Below are 13,629 nucleotides of genomic sequence, written 5' to 3'. Positions count from 1 at the left end.
ATTATGCTCTGGAAATTAACTAAATTCCAAATTTAAAACTTGTGAAAACTGATCAATAAATTTACATTTAGTTTCTGAGATATTGGAGTCCGAAGTTGGTGGTCGAAAAATCGACCAGCTGCCGAAAATGGGTTAATACAATAATCCCCATCCCCATCATCAATACTGAACTAAAATATTTCATTTTATTTTCATTTGCAGGCATGTGGCAACACAATACTGATGTCAATTCCAATGAATTGTTATAATATATATTCAGTTCAAAATTGGAAAATGTTGGTATTGGTAAATGCATTTGCATTTAATTTTCATTGAAATATTTCGAATACAAACATAAAAATATGTAAAAATACGCGTGTGAGTGCATATTTTGTGAATTCAAGTGAAGTTGAGAAAAATATATATTATAATGTGTGTTGGAAACCCCTGCTTAGTTGTAAAATATTGGGAACCCCTGATACTTGTAAAATGTTGGGAACCCTTGATTAGTTGTAAAAATATATATATGTTGTACTGTATACTTTATGTATTTGATTCCCGCTAATTCTGTGTATGCGTGTTTGTACACAACTAGTATGTCCGCACAATAGGTAACGGTCAATGCAGAGTTCCTATTTCGTTGTTTCTTGTTCGCATACATATGTACAAACGCGCATATATAGAATTAGCGGGAATTTGCATATGAATACCGCAGTGTGTCCTTCGCCGAATTTGCCGCTGCGTTAATGACTGGTACAATTTAAAAAATCAGTCGTTAGCCAGCGGAGGGAGTAGATAGACACACTGCGAAATAAACGCACGCACAGAAAGTTAAATTCGCAAACATTTATTCCCTCAATTTTTTCACAAAACTTTTATTTCGCAAGTCCGTTCGAAAGTACATTTGTTCGCCATTTGTTCCAGCCAGGACCTAGGTAACTATGGCGACACCAGTTTCAAAGGCCACTACACCTGCATCAGTACCCGACCAGCAAAGGGTGTCGGATGCTGGCACTGCCGTCGGTGTAGTGGATTTGCCAAGTGCTCCCGTTGCCGAGGGAGTCACCACTCGTGCTTCATCTGCCGCCCGCCAAGAAGTGATGTTTCAGGCTATGCAAAAACGCATCGCCGCGCTTGAACGTAGCCTGAAAGTTGCCCAAGACAAAATAAGGGAACACGAGTTAACCAACGAAGCCCAGCGCGCTGATGCGCAAAGCATAGCCAGTGCACCAAGCGACAGTTCCGCCAACGAATCTGCCTTGCCGTCATCAAGCCTGACGATGACACAGATCCAGTTGCTTCAGCCGCAATCGCCGTTAATAACATGTGCTGCTACCTGTGTGCATACGATGCAGCCGCCGCCGCCGCCGCCACTTCAGAACGTTACACGTTATCAGATGTACACCGCCACTCGTTCCTCACCGCTTATTTACACATCCTCAACAAATGGGACGTACAGCAGCTCGACTTTACCTCCGTGCGACACATTTGTTAGCAGTCTTCCGTCAACGGTGCCAATTTCCGCTAACGTGGGCTCCTTACCCTTGCAGTTTTCAACCCAGCCAAGGAAATTGCAAGATTTGCCGGAGTTTAGCGGGAAACCAGAGGACTGGCCGATATTTTTTACTGCCTACACCGAGTCGACCACTGTCTATGGGTACAGTTGCTTTGAAAACAACTTACGCCTGCAGAAGTGCTTAAGGGGTGAAGCCCGAGAAGCTGTTAAATCGCTACTAATCCATCCAAACAACGTGGCCAATATCATAGAGCAACTTAAGTTCCGATTCGGTCGCCCAGAGCAATTAATTCGAAGCCAGCTAGCCCATGTTCGAGAAATTGCCCCGATATCGGAAAGCTCAGTGGTAAAGTTGATACCATTTGCGACGAAGATTAGCAACGTTTGTGCATTTTTACGTTCCGCGTGTGGCGGAGAGCAGTATTTAGTGAATCCAACACTCCTCGATGAGCTCGTCGGAAAGTTACCCATGAGCAAGCGTATCGAATGGGCAGTCTTTGCGTCATCTTTACAGCCTTACGCAACTGTCCAGCATTTTAGCGATTGGCTCACTCAACTTGCCAATGTCATCTGTACGGTTTACGATGGGGAAGCAGCGAAAGATTCGAAGCGTCGGGTTGTGTTGCACGCTGCCGAATCTCAACGTCACTCAGCCTGCCCTATTTGCCAGGGCCAACATAAGCCAGCCAATTGTACGCAGTTTAGTCAACTCACGGTGCCGGAAAGGTGGGAGGAGGTGAAACGACGTCACCTTTGTTTTTCTTGTCTCAACGTTGGACATGGGTCGCGCAATTGCCAACGGCGCAAACTATGTTCAACTGACGGGTGCAAACGGTGGCATCATAAATTGTTGCACGATATTGGGAAAATAATCGATGGGTCATCAAACCAGTCACCGCGGCCTCGAGATCGCCAACGACGTACTTCCATTGCCGATACACATACAGGTATTAGTACGAGGACGCAGCCAGCGTCTCGTATTGAACAGCAAGGTGATGCGGGTGCAGCGGTCCTTAGTTGCAGTACAGATAACAATAGTAAGTTATTATTTCGGATTCTGCCGGTCGTGCTGTATGGGAACCAAAAGCGCGTTGAGACATACGCACTTTTAGATGAAGGTTCGTCAATAACAATGATTGATAGCACACTAATTGAAGAGCTCGGCCTACGTGGCCGGACTGAACGCTTGAACCTACAGTGGTTCGGAGGACGTGCCGCTCAGGAGTCGGCCATGGTGGTAGATCTACTCGTGAGTGGTGCCGGTATGCAAAAGAGACATAAATTACGAAGGGTTTATGGTGTTTCAAACTTGCAGCTGCCTTCTCAGAGTCTGAATAAAGCCGATTTGCGTTGCCATGAAAGCCAATTGAATAAGCTGGCAGTTGAACCATACGCACAAGTCAAGCCAAAGCTGCTAATCGGACTCGACCACTGCCACCTCGGTTTGCCGTCAACAACAATGCAGCTAAACAAGTGTGGGCCATTCGCTGCGAATACTGAACTAGGATGGGTCGTATTTGGGTCAACAATGAACTCCGATCCATCATTGCCATCATGCTTATTCGTTAACTGCCACACTGATCAATCTCTTCATAATATGGTTGCTGAATACTTCGAGACGGAAAGCTTTGGGGTTCGAGCTGCGCCTATCATGGAGAGTGAAGCTGACGTCCGTGCTCGGGAAATATTGAAGTCTACTACACGCCGCGTTGAAGGAAGATACCAGACTGGTCTGCTCTGGAAACGTTCCGACATTCAGCTACCTGTCAGCTATTCTATGGCTTTGAAAAGATTAGCGGGTGTTGAAGCAAAAATGAGGCGCGATACAGTATTTGCCGCTGAATATAACCGCATCATAAGTTCCTACGTCATGAAGGACTACGCACGAAAGCTGTCGCCAGAAGAAGCTGCTTTAACTTGCAACAGAACATGGTACTTGCCTCATTTTGCCGTGAAGAATCCAAATAAGCCAGGCAAGTTACGCATGGTGTTCGACGCAGCTGCTGAAGTGGACGGTGTGTCCCTTAATTCACAGCTTATGAAGGGTCCGCAAGAGTATCGGTCCTTGCCTGCTATACTATTCCACTTTCGGGAAGGAGCAACGGGCGTGTGTGGGGACATCAAAGAGATGTTTCACCAGGTGCTGGTTCAACGTGACGACAGATGTGCGCAACGATTTCTTTGGCGTCAAGGTGATAGTACCAGACAGCCCGAGGTATATGAGATGCGCGTAATGACCTTTGGAGCAGCATGTTCGCCTTGTGCCGCCAATTATGTGAAGACGATCAATGCGTTGGAGTATGGCAACAAAGTCAAGGGTGCTACCCGAGCCGTGAAATCGATACTGGACTACCATTATGTCGATGACTACGTCGATAGCTTTGACACAGAGGAAGAAGCAGCTGACATAACGAAACAAGTTCGAGCAATACATAAGATGGCCGGTTTCGATCTTTGCAATTTCGCGTCAAACTCATTAAGAGTGACAGAAGCACTTAGTGGTGACGGGAATATCCGTCAAATAGCAAATAAAGAAGGAGTACTGGTGGACAGAGTCCTCGGTTTGTTTTGGCAGGCATCAACCGACACCTTTGGGTTTAAACTGAGATTCAACAACGTAGATTCCAACGTTTTGGACGGAGAGCGCCGTCCGACGAAGCGAGAACTTCTCAGTGTGGTCATGTCGATCTTCGACCCACTGGGCTTTCTTAGCAACTTTGTAGTGAGCGCTAAGATCCTCATGCGGGAAGTGTGGAAGAATGACATCCGGTGGGACGAGCCACTGCCAAGCAACGTAAACACCGCATGGGAAGGATGGCGTAAACAACTGCCAATGGTCGCCGAATATACCGTCCCTCGATACTATTATCGAAATGGGAAACCTAAAGTTTTGCAGCTCCATGTTTTCGTCGACGCCAGCGAGGATGCCTTTGCCGCGGTAGCCTACTGGAGGTCAACTAATGCCGCCGGTGAGGTTGAAGTCGCATTTATATCTGCCAAAACTAAATGCGCGCCGATGAAGTCATTGACGGTCCCTCGATTGGAGCTTCAGGCAGCTGTATTGGGTACGCGTTTGATGAATTGCCTACGAGAGGAGCACTCCTTGCACATCGATGACTGCGTCATTTGGAGTGACTCCAAAACAGTGATCCAGTGGCTTCGCAGTGAACATCGGCGCTATAAGCCATTTGTACAGCATCGGATCGCTGAAATATTAGCCACAACTACTACTGCAAATTGGAGATGGCTACCTACCGAGCACAATGTCGCTGACGAGGCTACTCGAGCTAATAACTTTGTCGACTTTAGCTCATCCGCCCGTTGGTCCTGCGGACCACCATTTTTGTTACGAGAAGAGCAGTATTGGCCGACAGAGAGCTCTACATGCAATCATCATGAGGAAGCTGACAAGGAACTACGTCCTAAATTCGCCCTTGCAATCGTAAGCTGTACATTTCTAGACTGCAACCGATTCTCTACATTCAGTAAACTGGTGAGAACGACAGCATGGGTCCTGCGATTCATTGACGTTTGCCGCCGCCGTAAACCGCCAGACCGAGGCTATGGGTTGACTGCCAAAGAAGTTGAGACTGCAAAGCTTTGTTTGTGCCGCCTCGTTCAACGCGGTGAATGCGCCGAAGAATTTCAACACATCGAAAGCGGTCGCAACCTGCCACGCACCAGTTCGCTCATTCAACTTTCGCCGTATATAGACGAAGATGGTGTTCTTCGTGTACGAGGGCGCATAGAAGCTGCCAGCTGGCTCCCAATAAGCGCGAGACGCCCTATCATACTACCGCCAAAGCATTGTTTCTCAAATCTGGTCGCCATGCACTACCACGTCAAAATGCATCATCAAAATCTAGAAGCCACTATTTGTGAGATACGTCGCCTTTATTGGATACCACGTCTCAGGAGTTTGCTGCGCAGTATAGTCGCCAATTGCGCCATTTGCCGCTTAAGAAAAATCCATGCCGTATCGCCACTGATGGGCCCTCTTCCGATTGATAGATTAACTCCTTATGTCAGGCCATTCAGCTATACGGGCCTCGATTACTTTGGACCGATAACAGTAACTGTTCGCCGCGCCAACGAAAAAAGATGGGTGGCGTTATTTACGTGCCTGACAGTCAGGGCTGTGCATCTGGAGTTGGCTCATGACCTCAGCACTCACTCATGTATAATCGTATTGCGCAACTTTATAAATCGTCGCGGCGTTCCCGTACGTGTGAGGTCCGATAATGGGAAGAACTTCGTCGGTGCTGACATGGAAGCAAAGCGCTTCAGCGAAGTCTTCGATTGCAATCGCCTGCAGGGTGAGCTGTCGCAAAGGGTTGTAGAGTGGATCTTTAACTCGCCTTTCAACCCGGCAGAGGGGGGCGCTTGGGAACGATTGGTGCAGTGCGTCAAGAGAGTACTACGATGCACTTTGAAGGAAACGTCGCCACGGGAGCACACGCTCAACTGCTTCCTAATCGAGGCGGAAAATATTGTGAATTCTCGGCCGTTGACGCACTTGCCCATCTATGTCAACCAGGAGCAGCCGCTGACTCCAAATGACTTCCTTCTCGGTGAAGCCAACACACCGCGAACTCCGATTGCCAGCGAAGTTCTGGAAACCAAATGCTTTCTTCGACAACAGTGGCGTCTTGCTCGACAACTAAGGGACCATTTTTGGAAACGATGGATAGCGGAATACCTTCCGACATTGACACGCCGGGTTAAGTGGTGCCAACGAACAAAACCTCTGCAGATAGAGGACCTCGTCTTCATATGCGACCCCAATATATCTCGTCGGGACTGGGGTCGAGGCAAGGTGGAACGCTTGTATGCAGGAGCGGATGGTGAGGTCAGACGAGCTGACGTACGCACCTCGAGTGGATTAAAGCGCCGTGCCGTCTCCAAATTGGCAGTTCTGGACGTTGATTATGGTGAATCGGGTTGATTCACGGAGGCGGGAATGTTGGAAACCCCTGCTTAGTTGTAAAATATTGGGAACCCCTGATACTTGTAAAATGTTGGGAACCCTTGATTAGTTGTAAAAATATATATATGTTGTACTGTATACTTTATGTATTTGATTCCCGCTAATTCTGTGTATGCGTGTTTGTACACAACTAGTATGTCCGCACAATAGGTAACGGTCAATGCAGAGTTCCTATTTCGTTGTTTCTTGTTCGCATACATATGTACAAACGCGCATATATAGAATTAGCGGGAATTTGCATATGAATACCGCAGTGTGTCCTTCGCCGAATTTGCCGCTGCGTTAATGACTGGTACAATTTAAAAAATCAGTCGTTAGCCAGCGGAGGGAGTAGATAGACACACTGCGAAATAAACGCACGCACAGAAAGTTAAATTCGCAAACATTTATTCCCTCAATTTTTTCACAATGTGGAAATCTATAGTAAAGTTCCCGAGGGCACTTTGAAGGCAAATAATTACAAAACTTTTATTTCCGGAATAATTGAAAGTTATAAAGATTGTTCCTGAACCACGCCCTAACGACTCCACCAAGTTTCATTAAATAAGTCATTATATTTTGCCTAAAATTGCCCATGTCATATACTCAACCCCACCCATATTTTTTGTTAATAACTTTTGAACGGAGAAAAAAAATTATATCGCTCCTTCAGATCTTTTATACGGGGGCCAATATAAACATTCCTGTTGATTTTTGACGTGATAACGTTTTATAATTCGATTTAGCCGGCTGCAATGCGTCGTTATCTTGCTCATGCGCCGTTACCTTGCATGAACTGCAAGCGAGGGCGCGGCACGAACGACAAAGACCACCCCGCGTTCGGCAACGTTCAACATCTGGCTCTCTCCTACTTGAGTGAGCATATATATGTATGTATATGCGCATATGTAATTATATAAGTTCATATTTGTATTTGCATGTGCCTTCTTCCTGTGTGCATGTTAATGCTCCATTTCTCTGTTGAAAATAGCACGATGATAGAAAAAGTAGGAAATGAAAGGGAGTGTTTCGAGTGTAAAGTGTCTTGAAAAAGTCAAATCGATGATGTTGCCTCTTAGTGTTGTTGCCTTATTAACGTTTGATGCGCAATCGAAATTGAACATATCTTTCATGAATTTGATAAATGTTTCGTCATTTTTCACGTTTGTGTAAATGTAACTTGACATATTTCATTGTGATTCCATTTACCTCCCTCTCTATATCCATGCAAAATATCTAGGTTAGGTTAGGTAGTGATGGTTGCCCAGAGAGTAGGGCGCACTTGGACGAAAGAAGTTTGGTTCATCCTTTGTGATACCATTGCAAGAGGGGAAAAAGAGGTGAAGGAAAAAGGAGAGAAAGGGAAGGGATGGGGAAGGTTGAGTGTTTGTGGGCTACGAACGGTGACTAGTCTGCGGTTGTGTTAACATCTTTATGCTGCTGATGAAGTTCATCAGATTTTTGTTATCAACACCTGCTATATCAGCACGCGCAGAAAAGAAGTGAGAACCAAGATGCTTGAAAGCTGGGCAGGTAAGGAGCAGGTGCCGAGATGATTCCACCTCATCCTCCATACAGCTGACGCAAAAAGGACTCGAAGAAATTCCGCGGACAGTGCCCCGTGAGGATGCCCACGAAATTTGAGACATGAGATTTTGTCATCGCCAGAATATCCCTCGAACGCCTCCTATCCAAACATGGCCAGAAGGACTTCGCGACCCTACACGTTCGTGTACTTGCCTAGCGCTCGCTGAGTTGGTGCAAAGCCCATCCTCCCAGGATTAGAGCGCAGGTTGTCAAGGGGATCCTGATCCTCTCCTTTCGCGGGCACATTACCTCACAGGTCCCTTGTCTGGCCAGCTCGTCAGCTTCGCAGTTTCCTGCAAAGTCACTGTGACCAGGTACCCAAATTATCTTTATGTCAGGCATTCCCTGACCAGCTTCGAATGCACCATAATAGAGCCTAGGGCCCTAATTGCCGCTTGGCTATCGGAGTAAATATATATTTACCTTCTTAACAGTTATTACGCAAGTAAGTAGCCAGTCAGCTGCTTCTTTAGCTGCGGCCACCTCTGCTTGGAACACACTGCAGTGGTCCGGTAGCCCTAATTTGAGTTTGATGGGGATCTCTTTGCAGAATACTTCTCCTCCAACCCTACCGTCCAGCTTCGAGCCATCCGTGAACAGGTTACCGAGGCCCTGTCCCCAAGTGTTGCCCCCCGTCCACTCCTCCCTACAAAATATCTATCAAACAAATAAAATTAAAATTTTGTTTTGAAAATTGCAACCGTTACATTAGTATTCTCTTAAGACGTTGTCACATTAAACTATCGTCAGTAAACCGACTTTACAGACAAACTCTTTTTTTTTTTAACCATTTTTCCATGTGCCTTACCAATTGGATGTTGCCGACTTTCTTTTATAAATCTTGCAAATTATAATTTAAAGTAAAATCTTCTAGCACCCTGTGAAATATTCTGCAACTGTCAACTGCGAGGTATGTTTAATGCACAGTATTTATGTTGTTTTCTAAATTTCAATTTGTACGTGTCTTTTGTGTTTTGTGCTTTCCGATTAAGTATTTAAGCTATAATAATGATTAAATATACTCTATTATTGTTAGGAGTATGTGTTGTAAGTATTAAACAATTGTGTGCAATATATGGATGCTTCATTCTACAAAAAAATTTCAGTGCAGCATTTTAGCAGAATTCACATCACAAGATTGCCGTGAACTCGGATTTATCAAAGCTCAACTGATGTGCTCGTCCTGTGAGAAATTAAATGATTTCGGTTTAGATGCGATAAAGTAGGTCAATATTCCTTTAAATATACATTTGTAGAATAATACTAAGTGAGCCGATTGACACATGTATATATGCAGATCACATTGTAAGGAGTGCTGTACACCCGATAAATTGCCGGCAGCCCAGCGGCGCTGGCCTAAAGCCATTCTTGAAGTATGCACTTGCAAGTTCCGTGCTTATCCACAAATTGAAGCGTTCATAAAGAGTGGAAGGCCGGCGAAATATTCGAATTTGCAAATCAAATATATGCGTGGCCTTGATCCGACTGTGAAGTTGTTGGACGCGAGCGGTAATGTGCAGGAGACACTTTCGATAACTAAATGGAACACGGATACGGTTGATGAATTCTTCGAGACACATTTAGAAAACCCAGCTCGAAAAAATAAGGGGAAGATGGCTTATAGCGTGGTAGAAGAGGAGGATATCGATTTTCTTGAAACGAACCGAATTTAATGAACATACATGTAGCGTGCTTAGCAAAATTTACTTCATTCCTCTAAGCTTCCTGTGCTTACATTTATAGGATCTGGATTTACTTAAATACTTATCCGTACCGTCTATTCTACATTACCTGGACGATCCAGATTTATATTCGACCACGGCCCGTCACTCCAGCAGCATTCCTCAAACATCTATGTGCATTGTTTATGCTGCTACAACAAAAACAACATTTTTAATATCATTTCGCAGCAGTTGCTTAGTAGTTACGAAATTTAACATACTCGATAGCAGGCATAAATTAGAGAATTTGTAAATGTATGTAAATGTATATATAAGTATAGGTATTTTTGTTTAATTCCGAAATAATCTGTAAAACTACCTCAGTTTTGGTCTTATTGGAAATTTGTTATTAGGCCCACTCATCTTAAAAAAAAAAATTAAAATGTAACTACCGTTTAGTGGTGTGCTGAACTACAGCCAGTTATTTACAAAGTAAATGTATGTATGTACATACCTTTGCATTAGCTATGTAAAACAAACTAATAAAATCATAAATTCAAAGTCAATACTAGCGTTAACTATTTTCACTACATATTATTTATATTCGCTGAAATATTATAATTTTTAGTATCACGTGATCGACCAATTCGACCAATAATTCCCATTGTAATTAGTTGTTTTATACCATTTCACTTATATATTTATCTTTGTTTCCTTATCTTTACCTCTATCCAAGGTTTGGCCTTGGTGTAGCGTATTTTTAACATTAGCTTTGACACCAATTTTTAACTACGTTAGCTGGCCCTACTTTGAAATGAAAATATACTGAATTTACGCAACTTGCACACATACATACATAAATACATTAAATCTTGGGATATATATGCCGTATTTGTTTAACTGTTTCTAAATTATAGGTATTTCTTTAGGCGCCGCGCAGCTTTACAATACTTGGTGAAAATTATGGTGTACACCACGCGACAAAACGATAGCACATAAGTTTTAACTTTTTCATTTTGATTTTGTGAATGTTCATTATTTGTGTATTAAATTCTTGCGTATTGCCTAACAAAAGCCATAAAAATCCACTTTACATTTTTTACACAAAAATTAGAAAAATTTCATGAACTTTTCATTCAAATTTCATGTTTTAATTCGAGTTTCCAGAAGATTTTTAGTATAATAAAATGTAATATGGAAAAAACTTAAGAATCGCGTTGATTTTTTATAATTTTTTCTATCGCGCTGTCGAACATTTTCGCCATACAAAAAAATTTTGCTGCTTGTCTGTATGTAAGAGTACTAATGAATAGAGGATGAAAGATTTCAAGGCTTGATCTTTAACTATGGTGAACGAGAAAATTATGAGGGGAAGTTCGGCTGCCACATCACTTGGGGGGGGGGGGGGGGGGGGGGGGGTTCGGCAGCCGAATTCTGCACGATATTTTCACATGTATTCTCACACTCGTCCAATCAGTTGTTGTTCAGACGAGAATGAAGTATCTTTGGTTGATTTTTTTTGTATACTACCAATAGAATCTAAGTTATTTTGTAAACACTTCAAATGACGTCACCCCATCAGCTGATTCTGTAAAATTAGCTCAGCCAAATAACGGTCTGTTAAATAGCTCACCTTTGAAATCTTTTCACCAGGGAGCTGTAAAAAGGATTCTAAAGCTTGACTAATTACGAACCAATCAGAATATGATGAAGTTTTCCTCAATGTAGGCGATCATGGGCATTCAAAAATTAAATAGAATATTTATGTATGTTTTATACATATGTACATATATACAGTTTGTCAAGAGTATCTGTGCTTAGTGAAGAAAAATTTAAAATTTTAGCTTTGATCGAGAATTTCAACAACAAATAAAAAAGCAAACAAACAATTTATACACACATTCCATTACTGTACTTGTCTGCGACTATTAGGCGCTAACAGTTATTAAATAAACACACCCATTACAAGAACAACAACAAAAAAAGATGTTTACTCGATTTAAAAAGTGTCAAAAAAATCTTTGCATAACTGATGAAAACAGCAAAAAATGCAGTCTTTTGGGGTTAATATTTTGTATGTCCTTCTTGGGCATCAATTACCGCTTGAAGACGACTTCGCATCGATTTAATTAGTTTTGGAATATCATATTCCAATGGTATTTTTTCCCACTCTTCTCTGATGAATCTTATTAATTCACTTTTATTAGTTGGCGATCTTTTTTTTACTTTTTTTTTTTAAATGAACCCACAAATTTTCGATTGGGTTAATGTCGGGACTTTCGGCGGAAGTATCAATAACTTAGGTGCAGTTGTAGAGTAACCAGGACCTGTATAAATAAGATTTATGTTTGGGATCATTATCTTGATAGTATTTGTATTTAAATTTGTTCAAATTTTCCGGGTCAACAAAGCCGAATTTTCTAATACTGGATTGACTTCCGTTTTTTTAAATATCAAGATATACTTCCTTGGTCATTATTTCGTCCAAAATTTTGATTTCACCCACTCCCATTGTTGATATACAACCCCAAACCATTACTGACAGTTTTCCAAACTTTACGGTAGGGATAATACTTTTGTTTTGTAGTGCTGTGAGAGCCTTACGCCAAACTCTCTGGGGTCCATCCTGGTAGTAGAGAGAGTAGATTTTCGTCTCATCTGAGAAAATAACGTCATCGCAGTACTCTGTGGGAAGGGATATGTGCTTGGTGGCAAATCGCAATCTTTTATCAACGTTTTGTGCTGATATCAGTAAAGCTGAAGCAAACTGTATGTATTGGGTAGTGAGTAACGGGTGCGCTCTCTACTACCGAGTAACGAAACGTTACACACGAATATATTCCGTTACTCGCATTTTTTGTAGTATGAGTTCAGTTCACGTAGGTAATAAGTTTATACGTGTATAAAAACGTTTGCTGATGTACGTGTTTGCGTATGCGCGCTCATTCGGTGAATTTAAAAACATTCGTTACAAAGACTGGTGTTTGTTTGTTATTATAGTACCTATATTAAAATTTGGAAGCTAATCGTTTGTAAAAGTTTTTCAGTGCTTTTGGTGCTTCAAGTTTTGTGTACGTAGACAAAGTTTGAAATTGGAATAAGGTAAGAAAATATTGTTTACACTTATTATTGTTATTATTTTAGAGCATAATTTTATTGGTACAATGGATAAAAGGAGTAAACTATGGGGTTTTTCACGGAGGCTAAAGACGATAAGGAAAAATGTGATCTTTGCAATTCGTTGAATTCCGTGAAAGGTGGCTCTACTACAAATTTGAAAAAGCATCATGAAGAAACACATACCAACATATGAAACCATCACTCTGTGCTCCGAGTCAAATGCGCTAGCCCTGGAAGGTCCTATACCACCAACTTCAACAAGCGCAGAGTCTAATCCTGAAACTAATCTTGTAATTAAAGCAAATAAAACCAATTCGAAGCAGACTAATTTAAATGCCTTTAATAAACGTCCAATAGGTGTAGTAAGAAAAAAAATTTTAATGATTTAATTTTTAAAATGATAGTTAAAGACATTTAGCCTTTTTCTGTAGTTGAAGATGCGGGTTTTAAAAATCTTATTAATTACTTAGAACGAAGTTGTAAAGTAACCTTCAAGATATATATTAAGCAATACTTTGTTGGATTCTCACTACTCCGAAGTCCAAAAAAAAAAAATTAAAAGTAGAATTGGAGAATGCTAAATATGTCTTCAGAAAAAAAGGTGACTGTTTCAATGGTCCTTGCTTCGACGGAAAGTATGACCAGAATTTTGGTCAGTTTAAACTGGCAAATAAAATACTAACGGAATATAAAAGTAGGTTTAAGAATTGTTACAGGCACCCTGTGTTATCTAAAGCAGCACTATTACACCCGCGTTTTAAGAAGCTGGCATTTAGGTTCGATTTATCAAGTTATGAGTC

The 13,629-nt window shown here is 42.0% G+C and overlaps 2 protein-coding genes across 3 annotated transcripts; both read left to right on the top strand.

The window, feature by feature from the left end:
* Window positions 1-920: 920 nt before the first annotated feature.
* On the top strand, window positions 921-6,440 carry LOC129242075 (uncharacterized). The gene has a single exon (XM_054878634.1). The coding sequence runs from the start codon at window positions 921-923 to the stop codon at window positions 6,438-6,440; it is 5,520 nt and encodes a 1,839-aa protein (XP_054734609.1).
* Window positions 6,441-8,985: 2,545 nt separating this feature from the next.
* On the top strand, window positions 8,986-10,275 carry LOC129242622 (selenoprotein F). Of its 2 annotated transcripts, none has more exons than XM_054879376.1 (3): window positions 8,986-9,095; window positions 9,155-9,270; window positions 9,346-10,275. In XM_054879376.1, the coding sequence occupies exons 1-3, from the start codon at window positions 9,057-9,059 to the stop codon at window positions 9,719-9,721; spliced, it is 531 nt and encodes a 176-aa protein (XP_054735351.1). In that variant the 5' UTR covers window positions 8,986-9,056; the 3' UTR covers window positions 9,722-10,275. The 2 variants fall into 2 exon arrangements, with proteins under 2 accessions (XP_054735351.1, XP_054735352.1); XM_054879377.1 differs by having other exon boundaries at window positions 9,002-9,095; window positions 9,160-9,270.
* Window positions 10,276-13,629: the final 3,354 nt, after the last annotated feature.

The sequence above is a fragment of the Anastrepha obliqua genome, chromosome 3 (assembly GCF_027943255.1).
Source record: "Anastrepha obliqua isolate idAnaObli1 chromosome 3, idAnaObli1_1.0, whole genome shotgun sequence".
NCBI classification, from domain to species: Eukaryota; Metazoa; Arthropoda; class Insecta; order Diptera; family Tephritidae; genus Anastrepha; species Anastrepha obliqua.
The sequence above is the reverse complement of the archived record's forward strand: the minus strand, read 5'-3'. Positions and strand labels throughout refer to the sequence as shown.

Excerpts from the sequence above, each read along its gene's own strand:
- LOC129242075 (XM_054878634.1), top strand. The coding sequence starts at position 921 with ATGGCGACACCAGTTTCAAAGGCCACTACACCTGCATCAGTACCCGAC.
- LOC129242622 (XM_054879376.1), top strand. The coding sequence starts at position 9,057 with ATGATTAAATATACTCTATTATTGTTAGGAGTATGTGTT. Across the intron at positions 9,096-9,154 it reads TATTGTTAGGAGTATGTGTT|TGCAGCATTTTAGCAGAATT; the intron begins GTAAGTATTAAA and ends AAAAAATTTCAG. Across the intron at positions 9,271-9,345 it reads TTCGGTTTAGATGCGATAAA|ATCACATTGTAAGGAGTGCT; the intron begins GTAGGTCAATAT and ends GTATATATGCAG.